At 49.1% G+C, this 20,164-nt stretch overlaps 2 protein-coding genes across 2 annotated transcripts; one reads left to right on the forward strand and one right to left on the reverse strand.

The window, feature by feature from the left end:
• The first annotated feature begins 4,462 nt into the window (after positions 1-4,462).
• Positions 4,463-9,990, forward strand: Ankrd53 (ankyrin repeat domain 53). Its single transcript, XM_026405143.2, has 7 exons — positions 4,463-4,467; positions 4,924-5,055; positions 5,241-5,406; positions 5,731-5,930; positions 6,650-6,814; positions 7,260-7,380; positions 9,289-9,990. Exons 1-7 carry the CDS (start codon positions 4,463-4,465, stop codon positions 9,988-9,990), a joined length of 1,491 nt encoding a protein of 496 aa, XP_026260928.2.
• A 575-nt stretch (positions 9,991-10,565) lies between these two features.
• On the reverse strand, positions 10,566-19,959 carry Tex261 (testis expressed 261). The gene is made up of 6 exons (XM_026405127.2): positions 19,800-19,959; positions 18,814-18,893; positions 17,319-17,472; positions 14,195-14,262; positions 13,467-13,569; positions 10,566-13,298 (listed from the first exon to the last, which is right to left on the reverse strand). Exons 1-6 carry the CDS (start codon positions 19,867-19,869, stop codon positions 13,183-13,185), a joined length of 591 nt encoding a protein of 196 aa, XP_026260912.1. The 5' UTR covers positions 19,870-19,959; the 3' UTR covers positions 10,566-13,182.
• Positions 19,960-20,164: the final 205 nt, after the last annotated feature.

A 20,164-nucleotide genomic window follows, 5' to 3' on the forward strand; every position in this document is an offset into this window, starting at 1 on the left:
GATTTTTTTTTTTTTTAGGTAACTTGTTTTAGCAATTTTGGATTCTTATTTTCCTGCGCCCCCCCTCTGGGACTTGTTTCTGTGGTTTGTTGATTTGCTTAGTGATTTGGGAGGGCTATTTTAGCAGTCTTCCCCCTCTCAACATGAAGCCTCTGAAATGACCGCTGCAGGGCGCAGCTTTGGGCTTGCATGCCATCATTTTGAAATAGCAGTGGTTTAAGCAGGATCCTCTTTCACTGTGCTTTCCCTGATCTACTAAACAGCCTGCCTTTGTTGGTGTAATACCTAGCTTTTAGCCTCTGTGCATCACCAGCCTATCACTTTATTTTTTATTTTCTATGATGCCCTTGGGAATAAACTCCATGGACGGATCTCTTTGCAGAGGTCATAATTGTCTTTGAAGTTTGTTCTGGCTCTAGGTGGGCTCTTCTGAACTCTGTCCCTGCTTCTTTCTGGTAAATTAGCTGTCCCAGAGTTTGGATTGTTTTTAATTGCTTACCAACAAAATCTCCATTGTTTTTAGAGAACCATTAGACTTAAACTTCCACACCGTTACAAATAAAGCTATTTCTTTGGGTGAAGATCTTTGGAGCTCTCAGTTCCTCTGGATTCTCTGGGCATAATTTCTGAGATCCTCCTGTGGATCTGAGAGCAAGGACAGTAGCCTGATTGTCTCATATCATCCTGATTTTTGAGCAGGGTTCTGGACAGGGGCAGTCACATCTGGTCCTCTCTCTTGATATAGAATATGATATAGCTATGAGCAAGTTGAGCCAAAGGTGATCAGGGCCCCAATATTCTCAGATCCTTGTGGGTGGAGCATCTGCCCTGTTAACAGGGGTGAAGTGAAGGGATCCCTCCAACCTTTCAGCTGCACTCATGATGAATTTAGCCTGTTGTGGGAGGCCATCCTTGCATGTGACTTGAGTTACCTCCCTGGCTGGGTGAGAGGCGCTTAGACACAGCTGTGTCAGAGCTTTCCCCACCCTTCTTCAAGTCCGAGGCTTGTCCATGCAGAGGCATGTCTGGCCACTGCCCTGAAGATCCAGTCATCGCCCCTGACCTTGGGATGCTGCCCCCCCTTAACCTTCATTGGATGGGATTTTCCCTGGAATTTTTTTGTTCCCCAATAAAAGTCCACTCCCTGGCGTGTTCTATCACTCTTGCTAGCCTCTTCAGCATGCTATCAGATAATAATAGTCTGAATAAATAACTTCCTGCATTAGGTGGCTGGAGGCTAGAGCTAGGAGAAGTCGTCCTGGAGCTGGTTTTAAAGGTAATTAGAGTCTTGTCTCTTTAATTTAAAATTCCCTAGTGTTTTACTCATGAATCGAACCTTCTTTAATGAAGCCAGTGCTGGTCTGCTGGTCGCTTGGCAGAGCCTGTACCAATTGGAGCTGGGAAGGGGAGGGAGGGGCATGCTGGTGTCTTGCTTCTAGGAATGAGGAGGAGAGAACCCTCATTTTATTGGCCATATTCACCCATATTGAAGCTTTGGTCATTGCTCTGAAATGGAAAAGTCTCAAATGCCACAGATTCATACCATTCTTATGAGACTTAGGAGATTTTCTTGAATGTTTCTTCATTTTGTGTATGCCTTGGGACAATGCCCAGAGACTTTAAATAGCTCTTAAAAATAATTTCCACCAGTTATGGTTATTTCTTGAGGATTGGGCCTATGAATCTCCTCATACTACCATTTCAGAAGTGGAGGTTGGGCAAAGATTTAAGACAAACTTATTCTAAATCTCAAAAATCCAGGAGGCATCAGAATTATAATCTGGGTCCCTTCTAGGATCCTTTGGATCAGCATGCTATCAGATAATAATAGTCTGAATAAATAACTTCTTGGATGTGGGAGCTTCTGGTAACTGCTACCCCGTGAGACACCCAGTGGAGGGAATAAGACTCTAGCCCAGTTTTGCTGCTCCTTTGGAATTGTTCTAAAGCTGAAGAATAGGATCTATTCAGATTCTTTGAGAGTACGGGGGAGAACAGACAGGAAAGCAGGCACACAACTGGGAAATGTGTTTTAAGGAGTACAACTTGTAGCCAGGTGCAGTGGAGCACACCTGTAATTCCAGCATCTTGGGAGGTTGGGACAGGAGGACTGCAAGCCTGAGAAATTTGGTGAGACTCTGTCCCCCCCCCCAAAAAAAAGATGTAGCTCAGTGATAAAGTGTCCCTGGGTTCAGTCCAATCCCAGTACCAAGAAAACTGAAAGGGGAATACAACTTGCTTTCTCTAATGTTTCTAGATACCTAAAGACCTGCCCACCCCCACTGATTAGTGAACAATCCAGATACTTTTCTTTTTCCAAATCTTGAACCAAGAGGCAAACATTGCCTTTCTCATCTGTTGACACCTGTCTTTCAAATTTCCTTCCTCCCCAGAATGGGTGTGTCCATTCCAACAAGACAATATTATGTCCTCTCTGTATTCTGCAATTACAACTTGATATTCAGGGTCCTATTCCCTGTCCTAATCCCTGTCCCACTACCTTCACAGGCAGAACCCAGACCCACCAATAGAAGACTCCCACATGCTGGCAGCCAAGCCCGAAATCCTGTTACCATCTTTGGGCCAGTACACTGCTGAGTCACATGATGAAAGTTAGAATCAGCTTCAAGATCCATTCCAAGCATAATTCTTAGTTTCACTTACCTGCAGCCCCAAACAGTGCAGGGACAAGTTCCAATGCCCCCCGGGGGCTTCACAGTGCTTTATTCCATATAGCTCCCTTTAGGGGCCATCCCACTGGTTCCAATTATTTTACTAAATGGAGAATTTAATCTCAAGAGCTTTGTACTAATCAGGCTTCAGTTGAATGTGACAGAAAGTCAATCCAAACTAGTTTAAACTTCAAAAGGACTGTGGGTGGCTCAGAGGGCTGGTGGGGACAGGGCATGAGGAGTAGGCCTTTAACCTTGGACCTGGGATATGGTGACAGCACTCTCTGGGCTCTGCCCCCACTTCTCTGAAGTGTGCTTCCTCCCCCAGCCTTCCATCTCCTTCGTCTAGGACTGTAGAATTGCTCTGGAGCCATACCCTTACCTCTCCCTTCCAAGTGGAAATCAAATCTTTCTCTGGGCATTTTGTGTTGTCTGTCCTCCCCATGGTCTGGGTAGCTTTACACATACTAGGAAGTGCTGCACCACTGAGCTAAACCCCAACCGCAGGCTTTGCTACTTTGGAAGGTGCTTGGCAAGGGTCCTGACTCCTTCTGATTACTGGGGTAATAGGGCAAGTGGGTTCTCAGAGGAGGTTTCCCTGGAAAAGGGGAAAGGTGCTTCTGAGTGGAAAATTTTCATCCTTCCCTGCAGGTCATTATGGTCATAGAAGACCCTCATTCCTCCTTCAATTTTCCCAAAGCAAATATCTGGGGATGCTGGGGTGCAGAGGGGAGAAGGTGCTAAGAGGGAAATGAAGTTAGCATGCCCAGAGTTAGTCCTGGACCCTCAGGACTCCTCTGGGGTCTATCCTCTTAAGTAAGAAGAGGTGAGAACATGCATGGTTCAGTAAGAGAAAAATGATTCAAGCAACAGCTAGTATTTGATTACTATATGTATGTAAAAAGGCAAATGGGAAAATATTGGCAAAGAATATCAAGGGTTACTATGCTAATAAGTTTTACAGATCAATAAAAATCATATTAAGCAGGGCTGGGGATGCCAAGCAGTAATATGCTCGCCTGGCATTCGTGGGGCACTGGGTTCGATCCTCAGCACCACACAAAATAAAGATGTTGTGTCCATTGGAAACTGAAAAATAAATATTAAAAAATTCTCATTCTCTCTCTCTCTCTCTCTCTCTCTCTCTCTCTCTCTCTCTCTCTCTCTCTCTCTCTTTAAAAAAAAAATTAAGCCTGACAAGGTGGCACTTGCCTGTAATCACACCTACTTGGGAGACTGAAGTAGGAGGATTGCAAATTCAAGACCAGCCTCAGCAATTTAGTGAGATCCTTTCTCAAAATGAAAAATAAAAATGGCTAGGGATATAGCTCAGTTGTAAAACACCCTGGGTTCAATCCCTAGTTCCTAACAACTATAATAACCTTAAATGTGTGGATAGTGCTTCTCTGCTGGCACTCTTAGGCTGCTTGCATGCCTTGACTACCTGTGAAGTAGACACTGTGATCCCCATTTTGCTGAGGCAGAAACTAAGACACAGAGATCAAGTAACTGGTCCCCACTGCAGATGGAAGGGAAGTGAATATAAAACCTTTCTGGAGGGCAGTTTGGAAATCCCATATTGACAGCTTAAAAAATACTCATTCCTTTTCATCTAGTAATTCTACTTGCAGAAATCCATCTTAAGAACCAGAATTGAGCCTGCAGCATATGACATGGCAGCACATCCATTATGATGCTAGACTGTGGGTGCCTCATAATGTACGTTTATTACGTGGAATGACAATGGGAAGTAACTGGAACGCCAAATGAAGAGATACAAAAATGTACGCATGACGTGTGGATAGATCTCAATAGAACGTGATTTCTGCAGCTGGTTTCTGCGAGATGATTTTTCATTTCCACACTGTGCTTCTGTTTCAACTTTTGTAATCAGAACGAAAGCTAAGTGTGGTGTTTGCTGGGTTAGATGTTGAGTTTCCAGGGCTGTGGACCCCTGGCAGCTAGGGTGGGCGTGTATTGTCTCTGAGCACTGTAGTGGGATGGGAGTGGGTGGCAGGCAGGTGTCCTCCCAGGTGCCTGGGTTCTGTCCCCCCATGGAACAAGGCTATAGACATTTGAAGCGGGCGGGATGGCTTACTGACTCCCTGGAAGCGGCTGCGAACAGCGGAGTAGCTACCCGGTGGAGCGTGGGAGGGTCCACGCACTGCCACACCAGTTGCGAGGCCTTAGGCCAGAGCTTCAGATTCTCTATAGCTTCGACTGACAGGAGCTCCTCTGTGGGCTCTGCAAGGTGGTTGGAGCCCCGGGACCTGGAAGCGGAAGAATGCAGAAGACCGAGCCTATGGACAACTCCAACGGGTTCTCTACAGCAGCCATCAAAATCCTTCCTGAGGTTCATGAACAGTGACTCCAAGCGGTCCAGGTGGGCCCAGAGAGAAGGCGAGCACTGTGTACAACGCTTCCCAGAGGAGGCATTGTCATAGAGGGCGGGGGCTGAAGCTGTCGGGGACACTCTGGGAGCAGGGCTAGGGCCAAGGCTCGACCCCTGGGAGGTGCCCGGGTTAGTAACTGCCCTCGCCACATGGACGCCCTTCGCGGTCCGTGCAGCCCAGTCCCACTCACCCCGACCCCACGCGACCCTAGCATCTTGGAGTTGGGGGACTACAGGGCCAGTAAGTGCTACTTTGAGCTGTTTGCGGCCGCTGTGGGCGATGTGGAATGGCTGCGGTTCTGTCTGAACCGGAATCGCGGGGAAATCTCAGCCGACAACAAGGTAAGGCCTTGGAGTGTGGGAGCAGGGACTGAGGTCCCCTCTTCCCACCTCCTACTATGCAAAGAGCTCCTCACATAGTAATCACCTGGGCATCCAGAGATGGCCTTTTCTCTGTGGCTGGTCCTATTCACCTTTAGTGGGAGGCCACTGTGGGGCAGGGAGGGGAAAGTATGAGCTGATGCACTGGGAGTGGGAAAGGGCTGTGAACCACTCCTAGGGAACAGGGAAGAAGAGTAACTCCAAAAATTGCTACATAGGTTAGGTTGTGGACCCGGGAGTTCCATTCTCGCTCAGCTTTCTCTTACTGTACTCTGGACCCCACAGGGCTTCACTGCCATCCACTGCGCAGCCGAGGAGGGCAAACTTCAGTGCCTACACATCTTGGTAGAGGAGTACCAATTTCCAGTAAACTTGACCACCCGAAATGGTCAGACCCCTCTGCATCTGGTCATTAACAAGGACAACAAGACTGTGGCACTCCCCTGCATTTACTACCTGCTCCAGAAAGGAGCAGCCATTAATAGGTGAGTCCAGCCTGTTTCAGAAGGAGGCTTCTTCTGGGCAGATAGGAATTCCACTTCTAGGCAGGCAGATCCTTGCAGGTGGGGCTGCTGGAGGGCAGGGATTGGGACCCACCTAAAGCAGTCAATTTAGGTGGCCACTAAACTTCTAAGCCTCAGTGCTCGGGTTTCCAAACTCATATTTATATTGGAATCACCCAGGAGGCTTTCAAAGGGTGTGACTTTTTTGGGGGGGGCATGGGATGGGATTAAACTCAGAGCTGCTCTACCACTAAGCTACATCCCCAGCCCTTTTGATTTTTTTTTTTTTTTTTTGAGGCAAAACTCAGTTCCTGAGGCTGGTCTCAAACTTGCAGTCTTTCAGCCTCAGCCTCCAGAGCTGGTGGGATTACAGACATGCATCACCATAGCCAGTTCAAAGGTTTTGCTTTAATGGGTCTGTATTGTGGCCTGGGCTTTGCAAGTTTTGAAAGATTCCCAGATGTTTCTAATTTGCAGCTAAGTCTGGGAACCACTGCCAGTGTCTTCAACTGATAATTGGGAGGATCACATGCTAGTCCAGGAGCAGACATTAAATTAACAAGAGAGGGAAAGGGACACAGCCAGGGTCACCCAGTGTGCTGGCAGCAGAGCAGGGCTTGGAAATTGGTCTGCCCACCTGATGAGCAAACACCCTTGCCTTTCCTTTCTACCCTCTTCCCTTCCGATGGGGCCTTCTACAGCCAGACAAAAAGTGGCTCCACACCCCTGCACCTGGCATCCCGTGAAGGAATGCTGAGCTGTGTGAAGTTCCTGGTGCAGAATGGTGCCAATGTCCATGCCAAAGATGCCGCCGGTTGCAAGCCCATTGACTACTGCAAAATATGGAACCGTCGTGCCTGTGCCCGGTGAGGGTGTGAGAATCACCCACAGCCTGCAACCCACCCCTTTTCTCCCAAACCCTCTCTTGATCCTCCCCCAGAGCCCTCACCCAAGGCTCAGCCTTTGAGAGGAAGGTCTGGGAAACCAGATGGTAAGGGGATAAGCCTGCTAAGGAGGACCCCCACCCAGGATATTATTGAGGTTTTTGCCAGGCCTCATCTTTTTGGGTTAAACATTGCCATCCTTCCTTACCCTGGAGCCCCTGGCTCCTCAGCAGGGGGTGGTGACCAGACCACCAGACACTTTCCTCTTTTCCCTGCAAAGGACCCCTGGACAAAAGCAAGAGTCATTTTGCTCACCCCTGCTCTGGCAGCTCCTCCCACCCCCTCCAAGTCCTCAGTAGCCACCAGTCTCCCCAGCCCTGGTGGAAACGAAGTCTCTGTGGGATGACACAGCCCATCTTGGCATCAGGTTCTTAAAGGATGCCATGTGGAAACGGGACAAGAAGGATTTTGCCCGTGAGATGGGGAAACTGAAGCACCTCAAGGATCAGCTGATCGTCATGGAACACAACTACCTGGCTGAGTATCAAGTAAGGGGGAGGCTGGGCAGGGCCAGGCACTGGCTGCTCTGCAAGCTTGTGAGCAGAGAGCAGGAACTCATGTATTATGGTGAAAAGAGCATTAGAAACACTTCCAACCAGCCCACCACTCAGCAGGCTGAGGCAACTTAGCAAGATCTTGTCTCAAAACAAAACAGAAAAAGGGTTTTGGATGTAGCTCAGTGGTACAGCACCCCTGGGTTCAATCCTCAGTACCAGGGGCAGGGGGAGCACTTCCACCAGAAAGAGCCCCCCTCTCCCCCATACTCTGGTGATATCTCTCCCATATAAGCCACACTTTCAGTCAAGTTTTTTTTCTGTGTCAGAAAGTAAATATAGCTGAAAAGAGCAAGTATTCAAAAGCCCCACTCAGGATGAGATTCTCATCAATGAGACCAGGACCTGCCCAGCCCTGGGACTCACACACTGTTAAAGAGATGATTCATCTTTCCTCCCAATAGACCACCACGCTAGGCACCTGCCAGACCTTGTGGCCCCAAAGACCAACAGGTGTGGTACCCACTCTAGTGTAGAGGCAGGTAATGTTCCCATGGGGGTGGTGGGTCCTGGAAGGGATGCTTAAGAGGGATATTTGAAGGTGGGCAGCAGTTGGCCATATGAAGAAGTAGGGAAGGGCTGACCAGGCAGAAGGAATAGCCATGTAGGAAGGCATAGGGACACATGGGAACATAATATATGCAGAGAATGGCAAGTTTGGAGATCAGATGTGAGTTAGAAATGACAAGCTAGATAAACTAGAGTTAGAAACTGCTCTGGTAGAGGTCCAGAGCAATGAAAGACTTTGGCTAGGGAAGAAAGGAGGATTTCAAGCAGGAATAATTAAATAGACTGCAAACAAACAAACAACAAAAACGAAGAACCTACAGAGATGCTAGGAATCTTAGGTAGATCCTTAAGTGGGAGGGCTGCAAGGCCCTACTGGGACTGCAGCTATGATCTAGCTGCACTTCTCTCCACTGTTCTGCATCCCTCTGTTGTGTCACCCAACTCTCAGGTCCATAGGGAGGCAAAGCCCTTCTGTTTCCTGTGGCCCTAACCCTCTCCAGACTCCCTTCTAGATCTCCACCAGGGGAATCTCTTGTTGGCCTCAATTGGATCATGTGTCCATTCCAATGACTAGAACTAAAGGAAAGCCATATGCTGATTGACTGAGGTCTGGAGCAAGGCTGAGGGGATTATGATTGGCTTAGCCTAATCAGAGCCTACCCCTTGCAGCTGGGTCAATCTCTGAAGTATCTGATTGCTTAGCAACAGTCTGGGAGTGAGGCATTGAGACTACAGGGTGGGGAGTTTCTAGAACAGGTGGAAGGTTCAGTTCCAATGGAGGGAAGGACAGTTTGACAAATCATTGCTGCCCAGCCTGGGAGACAGCCAACTGTAACCTCCCCTACATGGCTACTCAAAGCCTACCTTTCTGAGAGCCCTGTCCAGGTTAGCTCTGCCCTATTCCAGGTTCAGTGCTGTAGTTTGGACTTCTTGTTTGCCTTTTCCCTATCAAACCAGAGACTCTCATGTGGAAAGACAGATATCCACTATCATACTGAGGATTCTTCTCTGGGAAGGGAGCTATTATCCCCGTAAGGCTTGAGGTTTTTCCTAGGACAGGAACTGTGTCCCCCTCCTTAAGTTAGAGGCTTACCAGGTCAAAGTATATCTCCCCCCATCAAGTCAGAAGTCTCCAAATCAGCCCAGAAGCTCTGGGGCCAAAGTTGTCTCCTTCATCAGAATAACGGCTCTCATAGGCTGGAGTTTCTCTCAAACTCAGGGTTTCCCTGTGCGAGGATAGTAGATCTGAGGTTTCCAAGGCCTGTAACCCCAGGGCCTCCTTCCACCTAAGTATTAGAGCAGGCCATCACCACTGTTTTCCTATTGTTGCAGAAAGAACGCCAACTTCTGAGAGAAGCTGATTTCAGGAAGTGGCTCCATTCCAAGCTGCCGTACCAATGCCATAGCCTGGTCCACAAAACCAGGGAAGAGGAGGATGATGTCCCACCTTTGCGTACTGCCCTCTCCAAGACTCAAAAATCCCAGATTTCTATGAGCTTCCATCCTTCCTTGGAGGAATATCTGCAAATTATATCACAGCGGGTGGTACCTGCCAAGCCCAGCTACCAGAAGCCTAATATCAGAAGGCCCAGCACATGGAATATTAGCACTAACCCTTCCAGACCACCTACCACCGAGATTGGAAGCCCGCAGGGAATCCGCCTGGGCGTGCACCCAGACCCGTGTTTGGAGCACGACTTCCAGGACTTTCTGGAAGTGACTCCAGACCCTACTGGTGGAGCATGGCTGCGAACAGTGGACGGCCACTGGGTGGCGCCCGTGCCCAAGTTGCCTTATGAGGTGATAGTCCGAGTTCTGTACCCAAGCGCACAGCCATACAGGATGAAGGTGCCCCAGGGCCTTTATCCCATCAACATACTAGATGTGGCCAAGAAGCAGCACTTCAGTGAAGACACCTTCCAGGTCAATGCTCTGGTCATGAACCTGCGTGAGATATTTGATGAAGCCTTCCTGGCAGCCATGGGAGCTCATCAGGGGTCCCCTGACCTGCCTTCCCCCCAAGGCCCTCCATAAAGTTATTCTGGTGGCCTCTCTACCTGAGGAAAACCAGTGAAGGCTGCGGTGTGGTGATTCACATTGTGGGTGGGGAGGATGGGGAAGGAGTATCTATGAATTTCCCACTCTCCAGCTCATTAGCTCAGACTCCAGGCCTCCCTTCTTTCTGTGAGGAAATCTTTTGGATCCCCCAGGAATCCAAAAGAGCAGAGCTCTAAGGTTCAGAGTGGGGGTCAGTCACTATGTTAGGCCCTAGCAATGTAAAAGTGACTCTCTGCTTCCCTACCCCAGCCCTTTGGGATCAGGCTTCCAAAACGGACTGCAGGGAAATTCTGCAGTCAGAATTACTGCCTGCTGTAGGAGCTGAGCCTCACTCCTCACTGCAGATCCAGCCTGGGTGGAGGACAGCTAATATGTCACATCCTGGTCATGGGCTTCCTACCACATGAGCTGCCATACCTTACTCCTACTGCCAGAGGTTTCTGGAGTTCAGTAAGATCTATGGCTTTGATGTGAGACTATGAAAACACCTGTGCTTCCTCCAGGAAGCCATCCCAAGTCCCGTGAAACCCCCATGCGCACATCACAATTCATTCATTAAACAAACATTTATTGAGTGTTTTCTATGTGCCAGGTACCAAACCAGGCACTGTTGATACAAAAATTCAAGGACAGTTCCTGCCCACAAGGAGCTTACAGTCTAGTGGGGAGACAGACCATAAAGCAGGCAAATAAGCCCAGAGTGATCTGTGTGGTGTGCTGGGGTGGGGCTGGTGGAAGATAGGACATTCAAAGCTCCTTGGTGGAAGTAAAATCTTAATTGAGACTTGACAAAGTACCAAAGTGAATGGAGGAAAGGAGAATCAAAGTGGCATGAGAGCCATGGCATCTTTGCATACAGGAGGCGGGAACCCAGAGTGCAAGAAGGCCAGTGACAAAGCCAGAGAGGGAAGCAGGGATCAGAATACCAGGAGTCTCACAAGCCATGCTAAGGGGTCTGGACTTTATCCTGAGGGCAGTGAGGAGCCATGGAAGGCTGTAGGTCAGGGAGTGACTTGATCCAACTGTACATTTTAGAAAGAAAACTCTGGCTAGCCATGGGATAGAGAAAAGGTCAGAGGCTGTCAGAAGGTAAAAGCTAACAGTGGGAGTGGCTCAAATCAAGAGATGTTAAGAAGACAAACTTGACAATTTTTAGAGATTGGACATGAAGGGCAGAAAGAGAAAGCAAGTTTCCTGTCTGGCTCCTGAGTGATCTTGAGACCAAGACAGGTACCCCACAGGGGCAGTTTTGCAGAGATAGCAACAAGTGCCAACTGGGCTATGTGCCTTCTGGGTCTGTGAACCCAGAAGGCAGCAGAACTATGATTCAGATCAGGAGGGATGCTGGGGATGGAGGTCAACTCTTAGTTCCTTGGCAGAATTTCTGAAGCCATCAACCTGGATATGCTCCCCCAGGGAGCCCACAACAGAATCCTGAAAGACCCCAGCATACACAGGGCAAGCAGAGAAGCCTACATAGGAGACTAAAAGAAGCAGCCAGAGAGGCAGAGGGATAACCAGCCACAGAGGTGCCAGGGAAGTGTGATTTAAGAAGCAGGTGGTGATCAGCCATGTCAGCTGCTGTCAAGATCCAGTAAGATAAGGCATAAAGCGTCTGCTGGATTTAGCCCATGAAGATCCCTGGCCACCCATGGGAGAGCACTGACCAGCAGTAGAATAAACAGAGGAAGTGAAGCCACATCATCAGGATAAGGAATAAAGAAGTGGACAGCAAGGGAGAGTAGGAACAGCTTTCAGCCCATCAATGAGGAAGATGCTGGCCTCGTGCCCTCTACCATGTCTGTCCTTGTCTGCATAGCAGAAAAGGGCCTAGGAATCTCGCCTGCATCCAGAGAAGACCAAAATGTGCTAGTCCTCCCAGGGAAAGGGGAAGGCTGGCATTTTAAGAGAATGGAAATGCTAAAGTCAAGGAAATGAAGGGCTATGATGGGATGTCAGGCATGATATAGAGAGGAAAGATTTCCAAGCACAGGGTCTCCCCAGTGGTTTAAAGATAACATATGTGCAGTATATTTCTGCACCTGCAGCCTCACTGTGAGGTATAGGACATGGCCAGTGATGGCTCTCATGGGGACTTCATTCCAATATGTACTGTTGAGCACCTGCAAGGCACTGTAGTTGGAGTGCAAGGTCAACAGATGCTGGTCTGTGCCTGAGACCTGGCCTGCCTTCTTAGAAGGCAGAGATCATCTCCCTGGAGGCCAGCAGCACACAGAAGAGTACCAGACACGTGTGCTCTTGGAGCGACAAACAGCCTCTCCCCCCAACCCCATTTCTTAAAAAACAGGCTAGAGCCCAGGCTGCCTGGAAGCCGGTTTTTATTTTTTCTTTGAGCCTGGAATAGAATTCAACCAGAAACCACTCCTTTTCCTCAGAGGAAGACTTATAAATAGGATACTGTAGATGTTATTCTGAAAATTTAACCCAGTTCTAAACTATCTCCTATCCCCAGCTTGCCAGAGCCTCAGGGAGAAAAGACCCAGATGAGACAGGTGCATAAGAAAGGCTGCCTCAAACTCCCTGCCCAGGTTCTATTCCTCATCTCCACCCCGTTCCCACTAAGGGCCACAAGAAGAATTCCTTTGTGAGGATAAGACCCAGACCCAGAAGAGTCCCTAGAGCAGACAACTAGTCTAGTCCAGGCAGAAGATTAGCAGGGAGAAAGGAAGGTGAACTTTGGGGGTATTAAGGCAAACAGTGCCACCTAGAATCTTTATTCAAATGGGAATCAGCAATTGGACAAAAATCACAGTTCAACAGCAAAAACCATTTCTCTTGGGTACCAAAACATGGCCCCTCCCTATGGCCATCTGCCCAGAGAACTTGTCACCAACTGCTCTCCAGCTTCACAGACCCTGCCCTGCCTGAGCCAGAACCTCCCAACCCTCCTCAGGAGAGAGAGGGGAGGGCCTCCTGGCTAAGCAGGCTCTGCCACCCTCCCTGGTGCCTTGTGAAGGAGACAGTCCAGCAGCATCAGATCCGAGCCAAGCTGAGTACCCTGAGGAGGGTGGGATGGAGTTTCAGAATTGAGGGGAGGGAAGCCAGGGCCGGTAGAAGGTGCCTTCCAGGCTCCTGGCCCCTACCTAGAACAAAGGTCCAGGTGCCTGACTCTCCTGATCTTGCTTCCACATCCCCTCCCCAGGAAGGTCAGTATATCTTCTGACGACTGGGTAGAATGGCCTCTTTGATGAAGGAGAAGACAACCAGGATCCCTAAGCGTTTGCCCCGTTTGCCTTTGGTGAAGTAATTGGAGACCACGTCATCTGTGGAGACACAGGCAGGGAGATGAGTATCAGAGTGTGTATGTGTGTACACACAGCTCTCCCAACCCAGAGCCCCAGTGTCTCATCATAGGGCTGGGCTCAGGTGCCTCCAGCCAACTCAGGCCTTTCTGGCATCCCCCCACCTGGCCCTTTCAGACCCCTTCTCACCTCCTGGCTGCATGGTGGAGGGCAGGACGTTCTCCCCAGCCGAGAGCGACACAAAAAATGCAAAAGGGATTATCCACAGGCAGAAAGTGAAATAGGCCAGGACCTGGCAACAAGAAAGACTGAAAAGAGGATGTCCAGGAGGCAGCAAGAGCAGGCTAGGTGTGGCCACCATGGGTATTAGAGAGGTGACTAGGTGGAAACAAGGACTGTCCCTAATCTCTGCAAGGGCTAGGGGCCAGGAAATAGGGTCTGGACATTCTCAGATCTAGAGATGATTCAGTAGTGAAAGGCCACATTCCCAAAGAAATGACCTTGTCCTTCCCTGGGGCTTCAACCTGGAGCTGTAAGGTATGGAGCAATACTGGAAGAAAACCCTGGCAGGCCATGATGGGGTCTGGGGCTCAGAGCTACAGCCCACCCCTGCCCTGTGAGGTCTGAGTCAGACAAGGCCAACCCAGTGTCCCTTCAGGGCCTCAGATGACCCCATCAGGGTACCCTAAGGACTCACTGGGGAATGCAGTATCTTCCCCACCTCAGCCAAAGGGATCCCTCAGTTCCTCAGCCACACTGCTTTCAAAAATCATCTATATCATGTTTTGTTTTTTAAAACACGTGATCCCTCAATGTACTCAGTTTTGGATCATAGCTAAGTTTATAAAGCAAATCATGCTTTATTCCCTTTTCTCCCCCATTCCTGTTACTAGCTGCATATGCTATGCAATTCTTACCTCTGAGAAAGGATAATATTCTTCCGCAAAAAACTGAAATGCTAGGTAATGATTCACCACCACTAGTCCTGTTAAGGGAAGGAAGAGTCAGTCAGCTTGGGAGGCATAATGTAAAACAGCATTCATAAGCTTCCAAAGGCCCTGAGATTTGGGGATCCTGTATCTCACTCCTGATTTTGCACTCAACTCAGAGTATGGTTTTGACCCAGTATATCCCTGTCTAGAACTCAGCTGCTCATCTGTCAAGATGGGAGGATCAGCCAGGTGTGGTGGACCACACCTTTAATCCCAGAGATGCAGGGGGCTGAGGCAGGAGAATCACAAGTTCAAGGCAGCCTCAGCAACTCAGCAAAACCCTCAGCAAATTAGCAAGACCCTGTGTCAAAACAAAAAACTATGCAAGGGATGTAGCTCAGTGGTAAAGTACTTCTGAGTTCAATCCCTAGCACCCCTACCCCCTTCCAAAAAAAGATGGGAGAATCAGCCCCAACCTGTTCAATGCAGAGGGCATCATGAGTAAAGTCAGAAAATAGGTAAGAAAGTTCTAGCATGCTAATAAAAAGGGGATTCTGTGTTACATAACACAAAGCCTGGTTGCAATGAAACTTTTTTTTTATTAGTGGATGTTTTCTTGCAGTATTGGGGCCTCATACATGCTAAGCAAGTGCTCTACCATTGAGCTATATCCTCAGGCTTTTTTAAATTTTATTTTGAGACAGGATCTTGCTAAGTTGCCCAGTGCTTACCTTGAACTTGTAATCCTTCTTTAGCCTCCCAAGTAGCTGTGATTATAGGTGTGTGCCAACACACTCAGCACGAACTTGGTTTTTATTGAATATGAGTTCTAAAGAAAACTCTCCTATAGGCAGTAGGTAGAAGGAAGACATGATTATGCAGACCAGACCTTTAAGAAATTCTAATCCAAACTGAGAAGCATAGAAATAGTCAACTCAAGTAAAGGGGCCCTCATTCCCTGGGAGTAAAAGGCCATAGTTTGTAGACACTTTGAGGTATAATCATATGGTTCCTCAAAATACTAGGGAGGAGGTCCTTCCCCATCCTACCCCAGAGGGAGGCAACTAGTCTGATATGTTCTGGTCCCACACACACCTCTTTAGTGTGCAACTGAGTTTATGAAAAAGAGCAAGCAAGTAGATCCTGGAGAGAGGTTACTCAGAGATAGGTGTCCCTAACTGTTCCCATGTTGAGATGAAGGGTAGGCATTAGAAAGAACATGTCCCCAGAATCTGAACCTCCTCACACACCCCTCACAGCAACTACCATGTCTCTTTTCTACCCCCTTGCCTCACCCCTTCTAAGATGATGACCACAGCTCTGCTTGCCTAGACATATGCTAAGGCTAAAGGAAACTGAAGACAGGACAATGCCCTGTGCCCACAAGATCTTTTGGAAAATCCCAGAATCTCGGAAGGCTCAGGCAGGAGGATCAAAAGTTCAAGGCTACCTGGGCAACATAGTAAAACCCTGTCTCAAAAATAAAAAGGACTGGGGATATAACTCAGTGGTAGAACGCCCCTGGGTCCAAACCCCAGTCCATTAAAACAAAAAATCTAGGGCTGGGGTTGTGGCTCAGCAGTAGAGTGTTCGCCTACCACATGCGAGGCCCTGGGTTCGATCCTCAGCACCACATATAAATAAATAAATAAAGGAATTGTGTCCAACTACAACTAAAAAATAAATATTAAAAAAAAAAAATCTAGCCAGGCACAGTGGTGCATGCCTGTAATCCCAGGGGCTCAGGAGGCTGAGGCAGGAGGATCGTAAGTTCAAAGCCAGCCTCAGCAACTTGGCCCCTGGGTTCAATCTCCGGTACCAAAAAATAAATTAAAAAAAAAAAAATTTTTTTTTTTTTTAAAACTACCTTGGGCATCTAAATGGCAGGCTATAGGCTGGGGGAATGATAAAGGAAGTCAGAGGAGTCAGGACTCCCACAAAAAACCCTGATGAAGAAATTTTACAGTGAAATCACACCAAGGCACTCAGGGAAGAGATCAGTCCTAGTTTACTACTGAGCCCTACCTGTGGATAATAATCTCTTTCAAAGTTTTCCACAGAAATAGAAAAGTAGCTCTAAAACAACCCCCGTCTCTGTCTTATACTCTGACCCAAGGCTAGGCTGACCAATATGATTAGCAGATGAAACAGCAAACCTTGTGATGAAAAACTTTCTGAAACCTTCTCCATGAACACCTGTAAACCTCTATAATCATCTACTACGTGCCAAATGAATTTCCTTCCCAAAAGTCCTGTCAGAAGTATCACCTCCAAACAGATGGAGTAGCTAAGGCCCAGAGAAGGGGAGATGACTACACAAAGTTAGAAAGTGGTGGCAGGGCAAAGGCAAGAAGGCAGGGGCCCTCAACTTCAAAGGAGCTGCAACCACTGAGAATCTGACTTGAAAAGGCAGTCCCCATGAGACATCTGCACCAGGCCCTTGTCTGCAGGAGGCTCACAGTCCTTTGAGGCTCCAGTCTTTTTTTCTTTTTGGTACTAAGGATTTTTAACCCAGGGGTGCTTAACCACTGAGCCATATCCCCAGCCCTTTTCATTTTTTATTTTGAGATAGGGTCTCACTAAGTTGCTTAGGGCCTTGCTAAGTTGCTGAGACTGGCTTTGAACTTATAATCCTCCTGCCTCAGCCTCCCCAACTTCTGGGATTACAGGTGTGCACCTCTATGCCTGGCAAGGCTCCAGTCTTAATCATGACTTTAGGCCAAAGGACTGGATGGGAAGCTGCCTACCTCTCAAGATAGGGCCTCATGCTTTTTAGGCCAAAGTAGTTTCTCTGAGGCTGGGACTACTCAGTCGAGAGCCCTGCCTCTGCCAATCTACACCATCTTCTCCCTTCCCAAATCCTTCTTCAAACTTACCTCTTTGGAAAGGCCCTCCCAGTCTAAGCCCTCCCCCCCAAAAATTCCAGGCAATGGGGCTAAGTCAGGGTCTAGGGGCCTCAAGACTGAGAAGTCCATCTGCCCAACCAGCCTTGCCTCCTGGAGGACTTTGTGGCTTGCTTCCTTCTCTGTATCCCCTTCAGTACTCAGGACTGAGATGGGCATATTTATTCAACCATGTCAGCTGCCTCCCCAATTCTGTCCTCTCTCACCACATGACAGGATGAAGTTAGGCGAGGTCAGCATGATGAAGGGGAAGGTCTGGAGGAGGCCAAAGTAGACCAAGTTGGTGAAGAGGCCTACGCCAATCATGCTTGTGGGGAAGCGCTCAAAGACATAGAGCCCAATCAGCACAGCTGTGGAGAACTGGAAAAAAAAAAAAAAAAAAAGCACTCGATGCAGGAAGCCCTTCCACACAGCCTGCCCAGACTCTCTAACCCCAATTGCCTATGGGTAGCACTAGGTTCATACTTTAATCTCCTCATTTATAGTCACAGGCCTGGTTTCCCCAGCTAGACTCTCAACTCCCAAAGGGCAGCTTCTTTAAATGCCATTTCTCAAAAAAATTTTTTTTGCGTTTTTTTCTTTTTATAGTGCTGAGGACTGAACCCAGGGCCTCATGCACATTAGGCAAATGTTCTATCACTGAGCTACATCATCAACCCTTGAAGTTCTTTGACAACTACCCAAAGTAAGAAAAATATACTACAGTGACCCCAACACACACACACACATATATATGATCAGAGCTCAAATTTAATACTAGTCTTTCCTTTTCTTTTTTTCCCTTTTTTGGTGCTGGGGATCAAACCCAGGGCCTCATGCATGCTATGCAGACACTCCACCACTGGGTTACACTCCAAGCCCCTATTCCTTTTTTTTTTTTTCCTAAATGCTGATCCCAACCTACTGAACTGATTATACAGCTCATACAGCTCAATAATGAATTGTGCCCGCAATTTGAGAAACATGTTCTGAAGGAGGTGTAATTGTCAGTGCTTAACAAGTGACAGTTGGCTGAAGGAAGGTCTAATTCCTGCACCAACACCCACATGCTGGGCCTCTGAGCCCAGAGCTAAGGGCTACAGTCTTGTCTCCACCACTAACTTCCAACACCAGGCCATGTCCAGAATGGAAGCAGCTGCTGACCCCAGAGGCTTGAGTGGCAATGGACTCTTCCTGTCCAGATGTACCCCCAGTCTCTCCTGCAGCTGGAGGAAATCTGTCAGCAAGCAATCACTCCTGTGGCCTTGGCATCAATAGCACAGACCATATCCAGGAAGAGAAGCCTCCCATGAGGCACGCTTGGTGTGTGTGGGGGTGCTCCCCTTAGGACAAATCACACAATCCCATTAGAAAGACAGCATTGAACAAGCATTCAAAACTGTCCTTAAGGTTCCTGTAAGTTCTAAATGCTGGAGACAGAGCAAGGAGACAGAAACAGTGAAAAACAGCCAAGCAAAGGCAAAGTCTCAGGCCTGTCAACAGAGGATGTCCACTCAGCTGTCACCTTAGGAACAGAGAGCGAGGTCTGCAGTGCCACTTGGGGAAGGAGGCCAAGTGGTAAGCCCAAACCTGGGCTCAGGAGTGCAGACCCAAAAGACAGGTCACAGACAGGGCTCTCATCATCCAAGCCAAATTTTCCCTACTTCCTGCTTTTGAGCTAGACAAGAACAAAGGGGAATATTGGGGAAAGCTGCCACTTACCCAGATCATGTATTTTATGATTCTGCTGGTAGCCACTGTGTATTCTTCTATCAGTTCTGCCAGGTAGTAGAGTCCAGCCGCTGGGGAATGGGGAGAGGAACAAGCAGGGAGAACATCAGCCAGGGTGACTTCTGCCATCCTGGTCATCCCTCTCAGCAGCCAGTTCCCCACCAACCCTCACAGACTCCAGAAACTAAGGCACAAATCAAACAATCCACATGTTGCCCTTACAAGTCTGGAGAAGCAGAACCTTGTTGGAGCAACTAAGGAGAAATTTCGTAAGAATGAATGGAAGCCGGCATGGGACTCCTCAGCGCAATGCTAACCTCTGGCCCAGAGAACATAATTTCATGCACTCGTTCAATAAATCTCTTCAGGGCACTTAATATGGGCCAGGTGCTAGGCTGAGTGCTGAGAATACAGTAGAACAAGACAGACAAGAACCCTTCTGACCAGGTTGAGGGGAGGTGGGAACAAGTAGGGAGAAGAGTCAGACTAGCCCAATGTAAGAAGGCTACTTTAGGGCAGGGACTGAGCACTGCCGGATCACCAAATCCCGGAGGGCTTTCAGGAGAAGGTAAGAGATGGAGTAGGAAGGGGACACAAGGGATCAGAGCATCAAAGGCGGAGAGCAGCAAGTACAAAGGGGCAGAGGAAACAAGGCAACAGCAAGTGTTGGGGAAAGTTGGGCAAGGTGGGTCCGCGAGGATGGCAGCGGTTAAGCGGTAAGCAGGCGCCGGGAGGGCACTTCAGTCAATCTGGCACTGCCAAGCGGACTTTGTGACACTTGGCAGGACGCGCGGTCAGGCCAACCGGCTGGGCTTAGCCGAGAGTGGCAGGACATGGAGGGCTGGGGGTGGGAAACGACGAAGGTCGGGGGTGCAGAGCAGGGACCCCCAACTCGCTCCAGACCCCCCGCGATGCGACCCCTGGCAAGTCCAATGCCGGGGCGGAAGCCCGCAAAGGCCAGGGTGGCGCACTCTCACCGACGGCCAGTGTGATGAAAGCCACCTGGATGAAGAGCGACAGCCAGCTCAGCATGTACATGAACCACATGGCGCCCCCACCCCGCCCGCCCCGCGGCCGCCGGGACGGGCCTGCGCGTTTGGGCTCCGGCAACACGGAGCCACCACCACCGCCGCCGCGTCCCCGCCCCGCGGACGGCCTACGGCTGTGCGCGGCCGCCGAGAGGAGCCCGGCCCGAGCGCCGCCCCCGGCCAGGTCCGCACTAGCGCCGCCCGCCGGCCCGGAGGACCAAGCGCTGCTGCGGCCTCGGCGCCGCTCTTGCTCTCCGTTGTTTCTTTTTCCAGCTCCGCCGCCCAGCGGACGCTGAGCAGCGTCAAACCGTGGG

This window comes from Urocitellus parryii, chromosome 12, assembly GCF_045843805.1.
Source record: "Urocitellus parryii isolate mUroPar1 chromosome 12, mUroPar1.hap1, whole genome shotgun sequence".
NCBI classification, from domain to species: domain Eukaryota; kingdom Metazoa; phylum Chordata; class Mammalia; order Rodentia; family Sciuridae; genus Urocitellus; species Urocitellus parryii.

Coding starts and splice junctions, on each gene's coding strand:
- Tex261 (XM_026405127.2), bottom strand. CDS start 19,869: ATGTGGTTCATGTACATGCTGAGCTGGCTGTCGCTCTTCATCCAGGTG. Junction 13,570..14,194: donor AATATTATCCTTTCTCAGAG/GTAAGAATTGCA, acceptor TCTTGTTGCCAG/GTCCTGGCCTATTTCACTTT. Junction 13,299..13,466: donor CTCCACCATGCAGCCAGGAG/GTGAGAAGGGGT, acceptor GTGTCTCCACAG/ATGACGTGGTCTCCAATTAC.
- Ankrd53 (XM_026405143.2), top strand. Junction 5,056..5,240: donor AGTGACTCCAAGCGGTCCAG/GTGGGCCCAGAG, acceptor CGGTCCGTGCAG/CCCAGTCCCACTCACCCCGA. Junction 7,381..9,288: donor ACTACCTGGCTGAGTATCAA/GTAAGGGGGAGG, acceptor CTATTGTTGCAG/AAAGAACGCCAACTTCTGAG.